General features: G+C 48.2%; 1 protein-coding gene across 1 annotated transcript in view; it reads left to right on the plus strand.

The window, feature by feature from the left end:
• The window catches only part of LOC144148187 (uncharacterized), a 107,874-nt gene that overhangs the window by 30,514 nt on the left and 61,983 nt on the right, over positions 1 to 15,377 (plus strand). The window contains exons 2-3 of the mRNA XM_077679773.1: positions 9,035 to 9,061; positions 15,028 to 15,168. Of these exons, the coding sequence (XP_077535899.1) occupies positions 9,035 to 9,061; positions 15,028 to 15,168 (168 nt within the window). The remainder of the gene's footprint in view (positions 1 to 9,034; positions 9,062 to 15,027; positions 15,169 to 15,377) is intronic.

Consider the following 15,377-nt stretch of genomic DNA (forward strand, 5'->3'; position numbering starts at 1 on the left):
GCTCTCAGCTTACACAAGCTAAGCGACTTTCGTAATTAGCAGGCTGAAAATGCTCCAGTAGGTCTCCAGTGGCGCGATTGTGTTCTGCCATTACAATCGTCATTATCTTATCGCCTTTGTGTTGTTTTCGTCTTCTTTTTGGTTTCCCATTCTTCTCCTGTATCGCAGGGGCGCGTGCCCACCTTAGGAGATTGTTTCCTTCCTCTGTATTGTTTCCTTTTTCTTCGTCCATGTAAGCACTACGTATACGCTATTAACGCAAATGTGCTCTACTACTTCTGCAACTATTGTGCTCAAATTACTCGTGTAGGCACCAAGACATGTCTCTAACAGAGTTTTCTAAGACGGAGGCCACAAGGCATTCTCTAGGTTCACCTTTTAATGGGGACTCACCTGTTAACATTCTTATTGGAAATACTGCTTCATGACCAACGGACTTAAAAAGCATCGTACACCAATGCGAAAAGCTTTAATAATACATATCAATGCTCGCAACGGCGTGGCGTAGTTGGCTTATTCTACAGATATGTAAGCTCTGTACTGAATGAAAAACAGAATTCCTGCTGGCTTGACAGCTAGCGACATCTAGTGAAAACAGGACAAACGAAAATGCGTTTCCTATTTATTTTTTGTCTCAGCAAAGAAGCAATATATTTCTAAAAGAAGCTAACTGTGCCGGCAGGATCATTTTAATGAATTGGTAAAGCCTTTCGTATTGGTGCACGACGTTTTGTAAGCCCGGGGTGTCATGAATTAGTTAGTCCCATGGGAACTTGATCAGGTGGAAAGCGACAGCGCTTCAGAAGGGACGAAAAGGGTAGGAGACAAACACTTGCACTTGTCTCCTTCTCCTACGGTTCTGTCCGATGCGCTGTCGCTATCTTTCAAAAGTTACGTACCAACCTGCCCAAGCTTCAAATCCTTGCAGGTTCACTTTTTGTTTGCCAAAGGATAGACTGGGAGATTTGCAAGGGATGTATGTTGGACTCGCATTTTGTAGGGCACAGGTTCAAGTGCCAGACCCACCTAATTTTCTCTTTGCCTGTTCGCGCTTTCAGCCATCGGTCACGTCTACGATGAACGCCGCATTTTTGCTTGAAGCGGCAATAAATACCTTTGCAATAAAATGATAGAAATAGAGCAAAAAATTACTGAGGATTCTTAAAGCTTTTTTTACTTATGGGAAAGCGAGAGCCTAGTTTGACTTCTGAAAGTATACTTTTGAACTTTCTTTGAAACTTTCGGCCGCACCGATCACCACTATATCAGCCCCCTGGACAGCACGCCCAGCAGCTCGTTCCGAGAAGTAATTTGAGCTCGCTAATTGAAGAAGTCGGAGGGCATGTTAATGGGTGTAGCGGATAGGAGTATGCATAACGGCGAAAAAAAAAACAAAAAACAGCCGCCTTCAGTGGGTTCGTGGCCATACCACACAGGAGAAGGAGAAGAAGAAAAACAAAGAAAAAATGAAAATGGCACAAGGGAAAAAGAAAAACGATGATGGTACTGAGAGGACACAATCGCGCAACCAGAGACGTACATGAGAATTTTCAGCAGGCTATTTATGAAAATTGCAAGGAATGTTCACATTAAAGGTGTAAATGGAGTGCCAACCAGTACGAGTGGCAGAGTCTTTCAATAATAGTAAGACAGAAGAACGAGGAGGAAATGTATGTATGAATGAATGAATGAAACTTTATTGACACAAGGATGGCGACTCGGTATAAATGTATGTCGATGTAAGTATAAACCTTTATTTGGCAAAAGGGTGGCCAGTGGCGTAAGAAAGGGGGGGGGGTTGTTCCGGCGAGGAGGGGTGCACAGAGTTCCCTAGGCCCTAAATAAAACTATTTCGCAAAGATGCTCGGGCTGCGGAATTAGCCGTCTCATTTCCTTCCAGGGATGAATGAGCCGGTGTCAGTATGATGAAAATTTCCGGTGGTCGGATAACCAGATTCAACGTGGATCATCAACAAAAATTGGTAGACCTGGTGAGATAGGCCGCCAAGATTACGATTTTTGTGCGCCGCGTCCGTAGAAGAACAGGCAAACTATGGCAACGCGCTTGACGCGTAATCTGTTGTGCTGCTCCGCAAGCTGCATTTCCACCTCGCCAGACAGTGACATTAACGCGCCGCCCACCCGCCCGCCCTGTCCTAGCCCAGCGGTTTCCCCTCCTCAAAATACTTCTTCCGTCGTGACCCAGGGCTTCCTGGACTAGGGAAGTCCCCACCTGACGGTCAACCAAACAACTTTGACTGTTCTATTAACCGTCCATTCCTTATCCTCGCAAGGAAGTCAGACTCTTTCAGGTGGTGGCCATTTCCTTGAGAGCTTCGGCGACGTGAAGGCCTCAGGAGGTGGCAAGCACCTGATCCGAGACCATCGAGTTCCTCACAGTGAGCTCCCATGCTTCAGGAGTGCGGTGGGGTGCATGGGTCAACTGGACCCCCACAGAGACACTGTTACGGAGTGTGCAGTTGGCCACATTGGGCGGATTTGGGGGAAGAGAACAGAAAGGAAAGAAGGAAGAAACTACCGAAAGAGGAAGGGATCATTAGGACAATCATCAGAAGACACGACTCTGCCACTGGAGGCTTACATGTAAAACATTAGCATGATAATTACAAATGCAGCAAAGCACGTGTACTCTGATTCCGTACATAGGTTTCTAAAAAGGGCAATTGGCCAAGAGACAGGCGCTCGCTGCAGCCCGAAATAACCACCAGCCGATACCCCGCAACCTTTCCGACGCGAAGATTACACGCCGGACATACATCCAGCCCGTCACGAAGGCATTGTCGCAACAGAAGAGGACATAATCTCGACCGACCTCCATTAGACAGGGAGGATTGCACAACTAGGAATGAAACGCAATACTTTCGCAATACCACAAGTACTCAGTCTGAACAGTGTCCGTGAATTTTTTATACTCAATGGTTGATGTAGTCAAGCAGGAACACATTTCTGTCCGTTTCTACGACGTGAATAGTCGATGTGGAGCGCGATATGCGAAACGTGTTGCAGTAACATAGACGTGACCATAGCTTCAAGCAAGGCGGTCGAAAGCTGTAGCGTACTAGTGCAGCGAAGTTTCTTGAACACGTATCTTTGGAATCAGAGGAGCATGCGCCACTTACAGGGTCGTCTCAGGGTAACGTAAAAAAAAAAAAACACTTACCGACCCTTCCCAAAAAAAAGTCGAGAGAAGCGCGAAAGCGTTCTGACGTCAAAACTGGGTTAAAAGTAAAGTGTGTCACAACCATCGCTAAAAGTGCGTCCAATCGATCGTCAAACTTTCAAAGACCCACATCGCAAACGAAGAAGGAGCCCATGCGACGGTTTCTCGCGCACTAAGGAAACGCATATACGAACGATCTATATGTATTCCCATACGCAGTTTATCCAATAAAAGTACACTACTGCACTCCTTCGTCATGCTCGAGACGTGTGTTGTCTTATCTATTCCCGTTACCTTTCCCGATTTTCAACTAGTAGTCATTTTGACTCAAGTGAATCCTGGTTTCACGCACGTGCCGTTGCGTGAAAGCAGAGATGTTATCAGAGCTCTACGGGTGACCAACGGCTCTATAGAGAAATACATTTGACAGAACGCCATCGGTCCTACCGAAGAAAGCTTCAGACCTGAAAATCAAGGGAGCGTCTGAGTCCTGCCTATAACGTAATAATCCCAAAGACATTAGTGTGCAATGGCCGAACGTGCCTTCTCATCATTATTACTGCAACGCAGTATGCCTCTAACCAGCCAAGGAAATTTGCGTGTCCGCGTCAGCAGAAAACTCTCAGGCTACTACTACAGGCTACACAAGGAAACGTCCCAGGATACTACTAAGTACTGGCTACACCCAGGCTACACAAACTACTGGCACCGCGAGGGATCAAACCTGGGCCCGAATGGAGAAGCGGAGCAAGAGCCCGTCGTCTTGCCGACTTAGCTAAGCCCACTCGTGGAGACTGGGGAGACAGACGGTGGTTTGGATTCAGCGTCTGGGGAGGGGGGGGGGGGGGCGCTTTTTGGAGGCGACACGTGAAACAAGAGTGAGGGGGAGGCAGAGCGAGAGATTACGCCATAGCCGCACGTGTCAAATGTGCTCTTTTAGTACGCGTTTTTTCCACGAATGTGAAATGTACTAGCGTGAGGCGTTGGAAAACGAGTGTCCCGGTGTGTTCGTTTAGAACGCGCTACGTTCTAGCGCGGGGCGTTGGAACACAAGTGTACCGGTGTTCTAGTACCATGACTGCATGATACTACGACTATATGAGACGACGATGACCTTAGACGCGGACAGCCCGGGCCCCTAAAGTTCTTCGCCCCTAAAATAGCTCAGTGAGCCTAGTAGCGCAATCGCGTTGAAATGACTTTGTGTTTACCCCGGGTCCTGCGTGGTGATGCCGTCGAGCGGTTCTTATTTTGTTGGGCGTCTCCCAGGAAGCCCACAGACCCTTTGTGCGATTTTGTCGAGGTATCTGAATTCCGGAGAAAATTTTAGGACATTGAACCACATAAAAAAACCAGAAGGGTGGCCTTCAGATTAGCGACACATTTCTTCTGAAAATTACGAAGTGGTTGCACGTACCGGTATTTCCACATTTTTTACCTCGCTTTGACCTGGTCCCTTTACCTGGTACCCTGCTTTGTCTTCGGAGCCGTTTTTTCCCATTCTATTCTCGATCGCCTGTGAAGTATAAGGGGCTTTGCCTGGCATGCTGTTTATTTTTTTATTGCGATAGTATGCCCGTTGGCAGAAATACTATGTCACAAGTATAGATTGATTCCCGTTTCGCGAAGAAACGCAAGGAGGGAGCGATGATGGGGTCCCCAAATCGACCGATGAAGGTCGGGTGGTGTGCCAGGGTGGAGGCCTGTGCCTCGAAGGTGTCTTGTTCTAGCCGCTAGTTGTTGCTTTGTTTCGACCATGAATTAAACCAGAGGAAGGTACCTCCAACTGCAGCTCTCCTCTCTTCGATTCTATTAAAGCCGTCGGCTGGACATGTAGAGTAGTTACAGTTTTTTCCCCCTTGCCCGGCCTTATAATTCGTTTGCCTTGGGAGATATAGATAGGCGAATACGAGCTTCGATGGGTCCAATCGCTCACTTACATATGTTTTTAATAGGGTGCCCTCCCTAATGACGTCGGAATCGTTGCGGGCTGTCGTATTTGGTTCTAATGCGAATCGGGTCCCTTGATGTCGAGTTGGGAACTAAAGAATCGATATACATCTATACAAGTGTACACGCTCAGAAGGCTGGTTCGTGCTGCCCATTTCTTTGATAAAGTGGTTGGTCGTTGAGAATGGTAAATTAGGTCGTTCCTAGAACTTCGCGAACACAGAGCGCGAATTTCAAGCGATCTCAAGGGAAAGTTATTTACCGGGCATGTTCGCCAGTACCGTTGAAAACGCCTTTTATAGCAAATCATATGGGCAACGCTGGTCCTGAATGCTGATCCAAATGGCCGAGTCCTGTGATTATTCCGCCACGATTATGTTCTCCATTTATTCACGTCGACGATAGAGTGGAATGTAAATGACAGGCAATGCGAATGCCTTGTAGTCTCTTTGGGGAAATTTTTGAATAAATGTTGTCACATGTATTAAAGTTGCCACGAAAATAACATGCAAATTTAGTTTATTGAAAACACTGCTTTGTACGCGAAACAGTGATAATAATTTTATCGCAAAGTTGTTAAAATTAATCGAGGTATTAAAGATAACAAATGAAGCGGTGAAGACTTCCCCGCCACTTTCTGGCGATTTCTATATGACGTCACGGAATCTTTTTAGTGCGACTGGCGACCACCCACCAGATCTACGTACCGGCAAAAAATCCCAGGCCATCTTCACTAACGTGAAACCTCGGAAGGGGGAAGAATGCGGTGTATAACTGTATTCTTGGCGCCCTGGCGTATTTACCCACGGATATGAAACCATTGGGGGTAAAGGTACGCAGCTTTGCTGTAAAAGTCTATTGTCTTTGAAGCACGAAAATCTCCATCGCGAGGCGTAAACGAGTGCCCCGGTGTTTTTTTTAGTACGCGTTACGCTATAGCGCGACGCGTAAACGAGTGTCCCGGCGTTTTAGTGCCGTGACTACACGAGACGACTACGACGACGACAGGAGACGCCAACGGCCGCAGCCCCTAAGGGGTTTCGCCTCTTAAAACATGAGTGTAGTGGGGCGTCTAGTTTCCGTTGATGGTATCACTTGACTGCTAACACGTTCAATCAACACCAAAAACCATGTTTTTAGTACTGGTTCGTATTATGCTCCTCCTGTACAAAGCACGTCTGTGCCGCGCGAAATGTGAAAGCTTTTTCAATATTGCTTCCGTTTTTTTCAGTTATTAAGCGTACTTAGTACTGCAATGGAGCTGACTGATTTACCAAAGGCTAGCTTTTTTTTCTGAAATTTATTAAGGTTGTATATTCTCTTCATGGTCCCTTATAAAGTTATTTGTGCGGGATAGTGGGGGCTACCTTCTAAAGCGAAACCTTTCTGAGTGGAACCGATGGCGTTCTGTCAAAAAACAAATGCATTCTGTATAACTATTGGTCGACCGAAACGCTCTGATGAGTTCTTTGGGCACACTGCGCGTGCGAGAAACCGGGTTTCGATTGTGCCAAAATGGTTAGTTGACAATCGCGTGAAAGGAACGATTCTAGATAACGTAATACACGCATCCATCTTGAAGAAGGGGTACAATAGCATACCTTCATCTCATAACCCATGTATCAGTAAACATTCAGATCGTTCGTAAGGGCGCTCACTTAGTGAGCGAGAAATCCTCGCAAGAGTTCGTTCTTAGTTCGCGATTTAGGTCTTGGAAAGTTTGACGATCGATTGGACGCACTTTCGTAGAAGGCTGTGCGTACTTTCAGCTTTCGCGCTACTCTCAACTTTCTTCGGGAAGGGATGGTAAGTAATTTTTCCCTCAGCGCTCACATGAGCAGAAGCAGCCGAAATGCCAGCACAAGTGCGACGGTACGCCGCGCACAGCACCCTATATCTCTAGTAAGTGCTGCGCCGCTGGGCGAGGTATAAGCGGGGAGTGAAACTCGGCTGGACGAGCCGACATCAAGGCCAGACCAGCGGCGGTGCGGTGGGCGCTGCTACTGTATCGCTGCACTTCTCTCTGCGCAGGCGTGGGAAATCACGTGCCCTTTTTCTTCTCTGCTCTTCTATCATTCGTCCGTCCCCGTTCCTCGATGGCATCTCTCATTTGATGTCGCATTTCTATGACCATCTCTCGGTATCACCGCTGACGCCGTCGCCCTGCTCTCCTAAGTGGACATACACGGCTTTGGCCCTAATACTGAACTAAAAACTACCAAATACGATCGGTGCAGCATGTGCTACGTCCGACGAAAGCCCACGGTCATTAAAAAAAGACAGTCCTCAGTGCTTCTTAAAAGCGACTTTGTGTAATGCGGAGCGTATAAAATACATCCCTGACTTAATATAGGCTATTTGTTTCTTCTCTTCGTTTATTCTCGGAACTCTCTAATAGCCTCGAGAGACCCTTCAAAGACGCTGCAGCAAAGAGGCCCAAACAAGTGCCTCACCTCAACCGTGGCGTAAGCCGGGCAAGCGGAAACAATGGGAGCCACGCCGAAAGGTCGCTCCCGGCCTGTTCAAACTCGAAGCGTATATAATTCAATCGCAGATGCGCTTTGCGTTAATGCGGTTCGAGGGAGTCGCTTTCAAGCGGGATCTTTTGAGCTGCACCAAGCGGCTCCTAGCTGTTTACTCCTCGCCTCTCTGCCTCCTTCCTCCTTTCCCTTCCGCGAACACAGACGATTCTCCTCGTCCCCTCGCCGGCCTCTACTATCGATCCCACAAGTGACCCCAAGCTCGTTGCTCCCTCTTCCTTTCTCTCCTTCTCCCTCTCTCCCTCTCTCTTTCCCTCTCTCCCCTGTTAGTTTGGCGCGTAAAGATTCCGGTCACGGCGTCGCGACTAAGGCGGGGTGTTTGTTTACAGGTGTGTACTCCAGGTGAGAAGAGAATGGCGGGTCCATTGTAAGAGTACGGTCCTGTGACCCCTCGGAAAGGCAGGGACGAAGCGCGAGAGGCGCAAGAGTGATGTGCTTCCGTGCCGCGCTGTGCGTGTGTCGGGTCTAAGCGGTCGTCGTAAACAACCCGTTCGAGGCCTAACGGCCTCGAGGGAGAGCTTCACGCGGGCGGAACGCGGGCGTGTGCCTGACGCGCCTTGTGCGTGCATATGATAGCGGAAGTGGAAGTGCCTGTTCATCTTTTCTTGTGTTTCTTTTCCTCTTCTATCGATTTTATTAGGGGAAGAGGATTTTTTTGTAAAGTTAGGGCTGAAATACGGACGTGACGACAGTAACTCCTTTTTTAGCGCTGCACGCTGTTATGAATGGGGCACCACCGCGGTGTGTCCTCTGCCTCTTGGTCCCCTTTGAAGGCATTTTTTTAATGGTGAATGCGTGTGCAGTGTTCGGTTTCGCAGAAAATATTTGCTTTGGAAGATCTGAATAGAAGCAGAGAGTAAATATATAATGCGAGACGTCGCTACCGTACATTATTATGTTTGCAATACCACCTCAGTTGCGGAGTCAGGTGTAATATATCTGTAGTAGGTCCGGCCCTGAGTAACGTGCGGCCAAAACTCGTCGTTTTTTTAATGTTTGCTGTTCGAGGCCATCCAGAAAACGGAACCCTGGAGTAAGAGCCCGGTCGCTTTTCGGAGATACATTTAGAACGAAAATTTTCCCGTGACAACAATCTGTGTCATTCATCCGTTGGTATTAAATAGCTGCATCTCTCGTGAATATTGAAACCTTAGTTAAATTGATAAGTTCTTCCAAATGCTTTCAACCAACAACTGCTTCGGCCACACACGTATTCACTCAAGCTCATTTTGTTTTGCATTGCCTAAAACAGTCTCATTCATAAAACACTTAAAAACTGTTTTCAGTGCTCGACTTCAACACTTACGTCTTACTTTTTTCTCTCTCTTTCTATCTCTTTTCTCTTCGCCTCCTTCTCTGCCAGACCATCAAAACTACAACAAAGAACCAGGTAAGTTTTCTGTTTCTGTTTGGCATTCCGTTTTCAACGTGTACAATCTACCGAACCACACGGAATGATATCTCCAGAGAACATTGTTTGGCCCTGAGAGCCCAATCCTCTATTTTTGCAGACTGTGGGTGGTGAATGCGTTCTTTCAGTTTGCTCACTGTAGGGGTTCTCTGGATAGTTAAGAGTGCGGACGAGTGACGGTGACCTGTATACGATACCAAAGCACTCAAACTGGCTTTGCATCAAATTGGGCAGCACACAGATGCGGCGGCACTTGCATCGGTAGTGAATGTCGTCGACATAGCCATGTGCTATGTCGACGCATGCATATCATAGTGATGCATAGTGCATGCATATCATAGTGATGGAGGCGGCAACGATTGTGGTCAGATAGCGGCGGTTGTGAACTTTTAGGCGTTTCTGAGTAAGATGCATTTCATATGCGTAGAAGTTGTTCGAAAAATTGGGGCACCTTCGCAATAGTAACGCGAGGACTGGGGAAGTATCGAAACTGGCGGCGCCACCTGGCTTACGCTTAGTTCATCTAAATTTATGCATGGTTATTATGCTCGAAGACTCGGCCACGTTTTCGGCGTGGTTATGGTTTGAGACTGTCAAGTTTTCTGCGTGGTGTTGTCGTTAGCCCCAAAGAGCAATAAACACCCGGTCCTTAAACTACGTACAACCAGAGTCCACTCTGGCACAACGTTCATGTGCCCACCGGCTTTGCGAAGAAGCTTCAAGAGTAGCGGAGGGAGCAGCGGGACAAGCGTTATCTCAAATTTTTGTACTCCTTCGGTGGCCACGGCTCGGCTTGTGTGATTTGGCGCGTGAGAAGCTAATTAAAGAACTTGATTAACGTTATCGCTTCTCGGTCTTTTGGCTTCTTTAATTTTGGCATTATTTCTTCTCTTTTCACCGTCAACACTACACCACTCGTCGCAACAAGCGATAGAGGGAGCCTCGCAGCGACACGTTTCCAAAGCCGTGGTTGTACCAGTTGTATCGCGCCTCCGACAGGTGGCGACACGAGTCCTGCCCGAGCGCGACGAGGCAAAACTACGGTAAAGCTGCGCTGCCGGCGCGCGCGAGATGACGTCACCACGGGATGAGGTTTTCCTGAGTACGTTCGCCGGCCCAACCACCAGCTTAAACGGCATCGCTATTAAAACGTGTGGTGTACAGTGTCATGTGCACTTCACGTTTATAAAAGAAACAGAGGCGTGACCACGTTTTGTGTGGCGCTTTGCAAAGAGCAATTTAAATGGTTCCGAAAGATAGGCTGAGTGCAGTAAGCTTTAAACATTCCTAGAGGAATTTAAATGTGCTCACGTGTTTTCAGTTTAGAAGCAGCATGTTTTCCCATGGCAATTCTAATCAAAGACTTGTTCACTGCTACATCGTGCACATCTAATCCTACACCTTCCTTTCTCGGTTTTCATTGGTTACCATGCAGCATAGCATAAAAACTGCGTATTGAAAGATACGACTCTGTATTATGGTAACTCCACCGAACCATCAGTACACACAAGGGTTGTAACAGCGAATTATCGCCAGCGGAAGCGATAATACTTTCGCGTTCTAAACACGTAAGCAGACCTAAGTACTCCGAGGAATCTTTCTGAAAACCTTTTTTCATGGCTTAAGTGCATGTAAAACCGGATTACATGAAATGTCGGCTTAGAGTAGTGGTTAAGTCATTTGCCAGTCGCCGCTCGTCCTGCGTTCTGTATCCGTTCCTGCCACGAGCTGTTTTAGCTAGATGGTTGCCGGCGGATTTTTGGTGCCATCAAAGTCTCAAAACACTGTTGTTTTTCGCCTCGTGGAACACATGATGCTCCCCTAATAAAAATATTGTGTCTGAGGTGTATACGCAAGCGATATGTTGTTCACGTATGTCACCAAACGCTGAATATGAAAAAGAAACCATTGTTGAAGGAAGCCCTCGAGCGTTCGGAGTTGTCCGAAGCCGTCAAGGGAGACAGAGAGGGCGAGAGACAGCGAGTAATGATAGCAAAGCGTTTTATTAGGCTGTTTGAGGTGGACGTGGCTTCTTTGACAAGGATCCGTGAGGTGCACTTGCAGCTTTTCGTATGAAGGACAGGAGTTTCTGGACGTCCCGGTTATTGCTTGTCACCAGGGCCTCCCGTAGCTCAGAGATGGAAAGGAGGAATAAAAGAGGGGGAAGGCTGTGTGGTATGAGGTATAGTGCCGGGTTGAACAGAGAACTGGCATTCAGCACGGGATTGTGCAGGAACGTGCGACTTTTTAAAGGGGATATGGTGAGGAAAGGTATTAGTGAGTAGTTTGCATATTAGGTATTAGGCTAGAGTTTATGCTTAGGGCTGTTAGTAAGTGGTCTCTGTTGGAACCGTAATATAAAGCGATAGTTTGGAAAGGGACAAGGATGGGAAAGGGGGAGGGGTATGGACAAAGGGATCTCCTCGGAAGCCTCGAAGAAAAGGGCGCATGCTAGCTGATGAGGAGTGTTGTTGCTTCTAAGCTAGGAGTGGGCAGGAGTACAGATGAGATTGACCTGCCGGCCGGGTTGATGTTGCGAGAGTAGATTCAGTGTAGAGGGGGATACCCTCCCTGCCAAGATGTTTATGCAGGCAGCTCAGGAGTCGGTGGTAACGACCGGCTAGTTCATATGCATGAGGGCTAAGGCGACAGCTTACTCGTCAGCAATCCGTGTTGACGAGTTCTTGATTGAGGATCAAGCGGTGGAGGGGGCTTTGTGGACATTGCGGCCTGTTTGGATCGACCGTTGGGGTAAGTACAAGCGCCCTCTGTCGGTGCGCAGGGTATTTTTTTTAATTGAGCAGAAGAGAACAAAGAGACCTGAATTCTTGTTTGACTGCGCTGAGTTTGCGCACACAAAGACGAATCAGTACCAACTAGCACCCGTGTTAGTGTGGTAGACCTGCTGAATGGTGGCGTTGCTACTCCAAGTGGTTCGTAAGGATAAAACGAGGAATACACGCTTAAGGAAATGAAAGAAAGTGTGCACGTACGCATGCACGCGCACACGCTCACACTCGCGCACACACACACACACACACACACACACACACACACACACACACACACACACACACATGCACACGCACGCACACACACATAAATTGCACCGAGACAGAGCAAGATAGAAAGCGAGAGACAGATAGAGGAAGGAAAAGAGAGAACTGAACACATAGTCGCAAGCTGGACTCCTGTGCAGATTTCCTTAGAAAATCCACCCCACCTCTCCCAGCACCGGCCTGTCATTGGTGTGCCTACCAGGGGCCTAAAAAGCCTTTCAGACCAAGGCTTCTGACTTGCAGGAACTTTCACGCTGACGTTCGTGCTAGCGGGAAGCTTGGGCAAGCACAGAAACTTGTGTCCTGCCAAGCGGTGTAGGACTTCGACCTTGTATTATAAATATATTCCCTGTCAGTGTTGCCTCCACGCAATGTCTCGCTGACAATGCATCATTTAACATCTCTCGTTTCTGTTTTCATACGCACACAACAGCCGATACATACGTGCATGCATACATGCACACGTACAGTCAGTGGCAAATAAAATATGAACATGAAAATATGAACAAGAACATGCCAATTTGAAAAATACGGCTCGTGGAGGTCCAATAACGGCCGACTATTGGTATATTTGGAAAGCCACATATGTCAACTTTGTGGCGGTAATTGACGATGCATCCGTTTGAGTTACATAGAGACAAATGACGCTGTTTGTGTGTTCCGGTTGATATCTTCGGGTTCGCATTTCATTTGCCATTACCGCACATCCATCCATCCATCCATCCATCCATACGTAAATACGTACATACAAATACATACATAAATACGCGCATGCGTGCATATATTCTTACATGGATGCATGCATGTATACATACATACATACATACATACATACATACATACATACATACATACATACATACATACATACATACATACATACATACATACATACATACATATATACATACATACATACATACATACATACATACATACATACACACACAGAGAGACATTTGAACGAATTCACCAGAGCGCCGTTCAAACTGCTAGCCGCCCCCACTTCTCTGAACACCCCCAAAGTGTATGGAGGCTGGTGCTTCAGAAATGAACCGGTGCGTCGCTTCCAGATGACATTAGCACAGAAAATCAACCGTAGTTTCAATCGGTCGCCGGCAGTCCCTTTGTTCACCGTGCCCGCCATGCCCTTCTAACGAGACGTGAAATCAAACAACGCTCGCAAAGGGCGCTGGCGAAAATACGGCCACACGGCAAAGGGCAATCCGCACTGTTCCTATGTCACTTCTTCGCCACTGTCCTTGCCGGCACGCGCAGGCGCTGTTTTTCTAGGGCAAACAGGGGGCGCTGCTGCAGCCGTTAACTCTCCGCTGACGCTTTTTGTTCTAGTTGGTTCCGTGCCCCGTCGCCATTAACTAACTGGCCAAACATTGGCCTGCTTCAAATCAGAGATAATTTTTCCGCTGCACAAGCAGTCTTTCCACCATCAACGGCTCAGTCATGGCTTGGCGCACGCGCCTTTGAAAACGCTTTGTCTCGTTCCTTTTGTTTGCTGTCAGAGCAGCGCACATTTCATAGAGAGGAGCACGCTACGTTTGGACAATCCACAAGTAAGCGGACTGTAATCAGTACAAAGTAGCACTGGTGGCTCTCTTGAGTACCATCATGGTTAAGGCTAAATGATGGGGTAGTTGGTGTTGACCCGAGTTCACAGCAGCTCATGAACATAAAGACGGAGATAAACACACCGGTGATACTGGAGTGCGTTCTTGAAGCGTTCCATTCGTCGTTGTGTCTTTGTTTCGGTCTGTTTGATTGCAGTTAAAATTTTTACCAGGGAAATTAGGGACCACGATCTCGCGTAGGTCGTGTAAAATAATGAGAGAGACATTTGTGATTCCTTAAGTGGGGTACTAGGCCAAATGGCTCGTATGTGTGCCGTACTTTTCGACGTTTCGCATCCGCCTCGTGTTGTCTTAGTTTTGCATTCTACTCTCACTTTGTGAGCTTTACTTTTAGCCTCGCCAAGTCTTGGATGTTCGTCCGCCCGTCATGCACGTCGTAAAGTGCCCCGACGCTTCTTTGGCGACATTGCAGCTGTGGTGGTTGTGTGCTTACGTGCGGCTGGCAAGCGTCTGCCTCGCGGTTTGTCGAGAGGCACTCACTCCTAGGGCATACAACAGTTGGCTTCTACATTTACAAGACGCCGCTGAGGTACACGCCGAAGAGTTTATCGTACACAAATGAAAAGTGTGACACGAGAGACCATGCGCGCCGTTTGTGCTGATTACAATGTGAATCGGCCCCGACCTTCTGACGGCCAGTGTCACCTTCGCCGGCCAAATCCCTGGAGCCGATTTGGCACTACTTCCCTCCCTCCCTTCCTCCCTTCCTCACTCACTCACTCACTCACTCACTCACTCACTCACTCACTCACTCACTCACTCACTCACTCACTCACTCACTCACTCACTCACTCACTCACTCACTCACTCACTCACTCACTCACTCACTCACTCACTCACTCACTCACTCACTCACTCACTCACTCACTCACTCACTCACTCACTCACTCACTCACTCACTCACATACCTGCCTCGACTGACAAAACCATCAACCGCTGTCGTTATGCGCTTCCGTCTGATCTGTTCCCCGGGCAAAACACTATTCGCTAATGTCGCCTCAACACCCCCGCGACAGGAATACCCAGAAACTTCCTCCTTGTACTTGCACGCGCATTCCGTAGTACCTCCCACTGCTCAGAGTAATGACGTCGGCAGCTCCGTCATCCCCGCCACTCTGACGGCGGTATTTCAGGCGCACTGCCGACGCAGCAGCCACGAGTGCTCAGCGGGTCTGTGCGCGTACCTGTGCGGTTGTTGGTGTCGTCCCCAGAGCTCTTCCCCCCTGATCGGTATGCGCAGAGCGTCGGCTGGGCGAGACATGCATCACCCGGACGGCGTGCGAGCTGGGCGACGCCCACTCGGACTGCATCCACTGGCAGTGCCAATGCAAGAAGGGCTTCCGCATAGAGTTCCTGCACGGCGTCCCTGTCTGCGTCACCGGTAATCGACGCTCCTTCCCTTTTTTCTCCCCAGTGCCGTCGGCGCAGCTGCCGCCTTGTTCCCGGGCAAATGCACGCTTGTCTCGGGCCACGCTACTTGGTTATTCGTCGTCGCCGAGCGGTAAACAGTCCTGGTAACGTTATGGGAGATTCACGTTGCGATGCAAATGAAGCCGCATGCATGCCCAACTGGATGTCTGTGTAGAGAAG

Source organism: Haemaphysalis longicornis, unplaced genomic scaffold, assembly GCF_048455015.1.
Source record: "Haemaphysalis longicornis isolate Haplotype H1 unplaced genomic scaffold, Haemaphysalis longicornis Haplotype H1 scaffold_8, whole genome shotgun sequence".
Classification (NCBI taxonomy): domain Eukaryota; kingdom Metazoa; phylum Arthropoda; class Arachnida; order Ixodida; family Ixodidae; genus Haemaphysalis; species Haemaphysalis longicornis.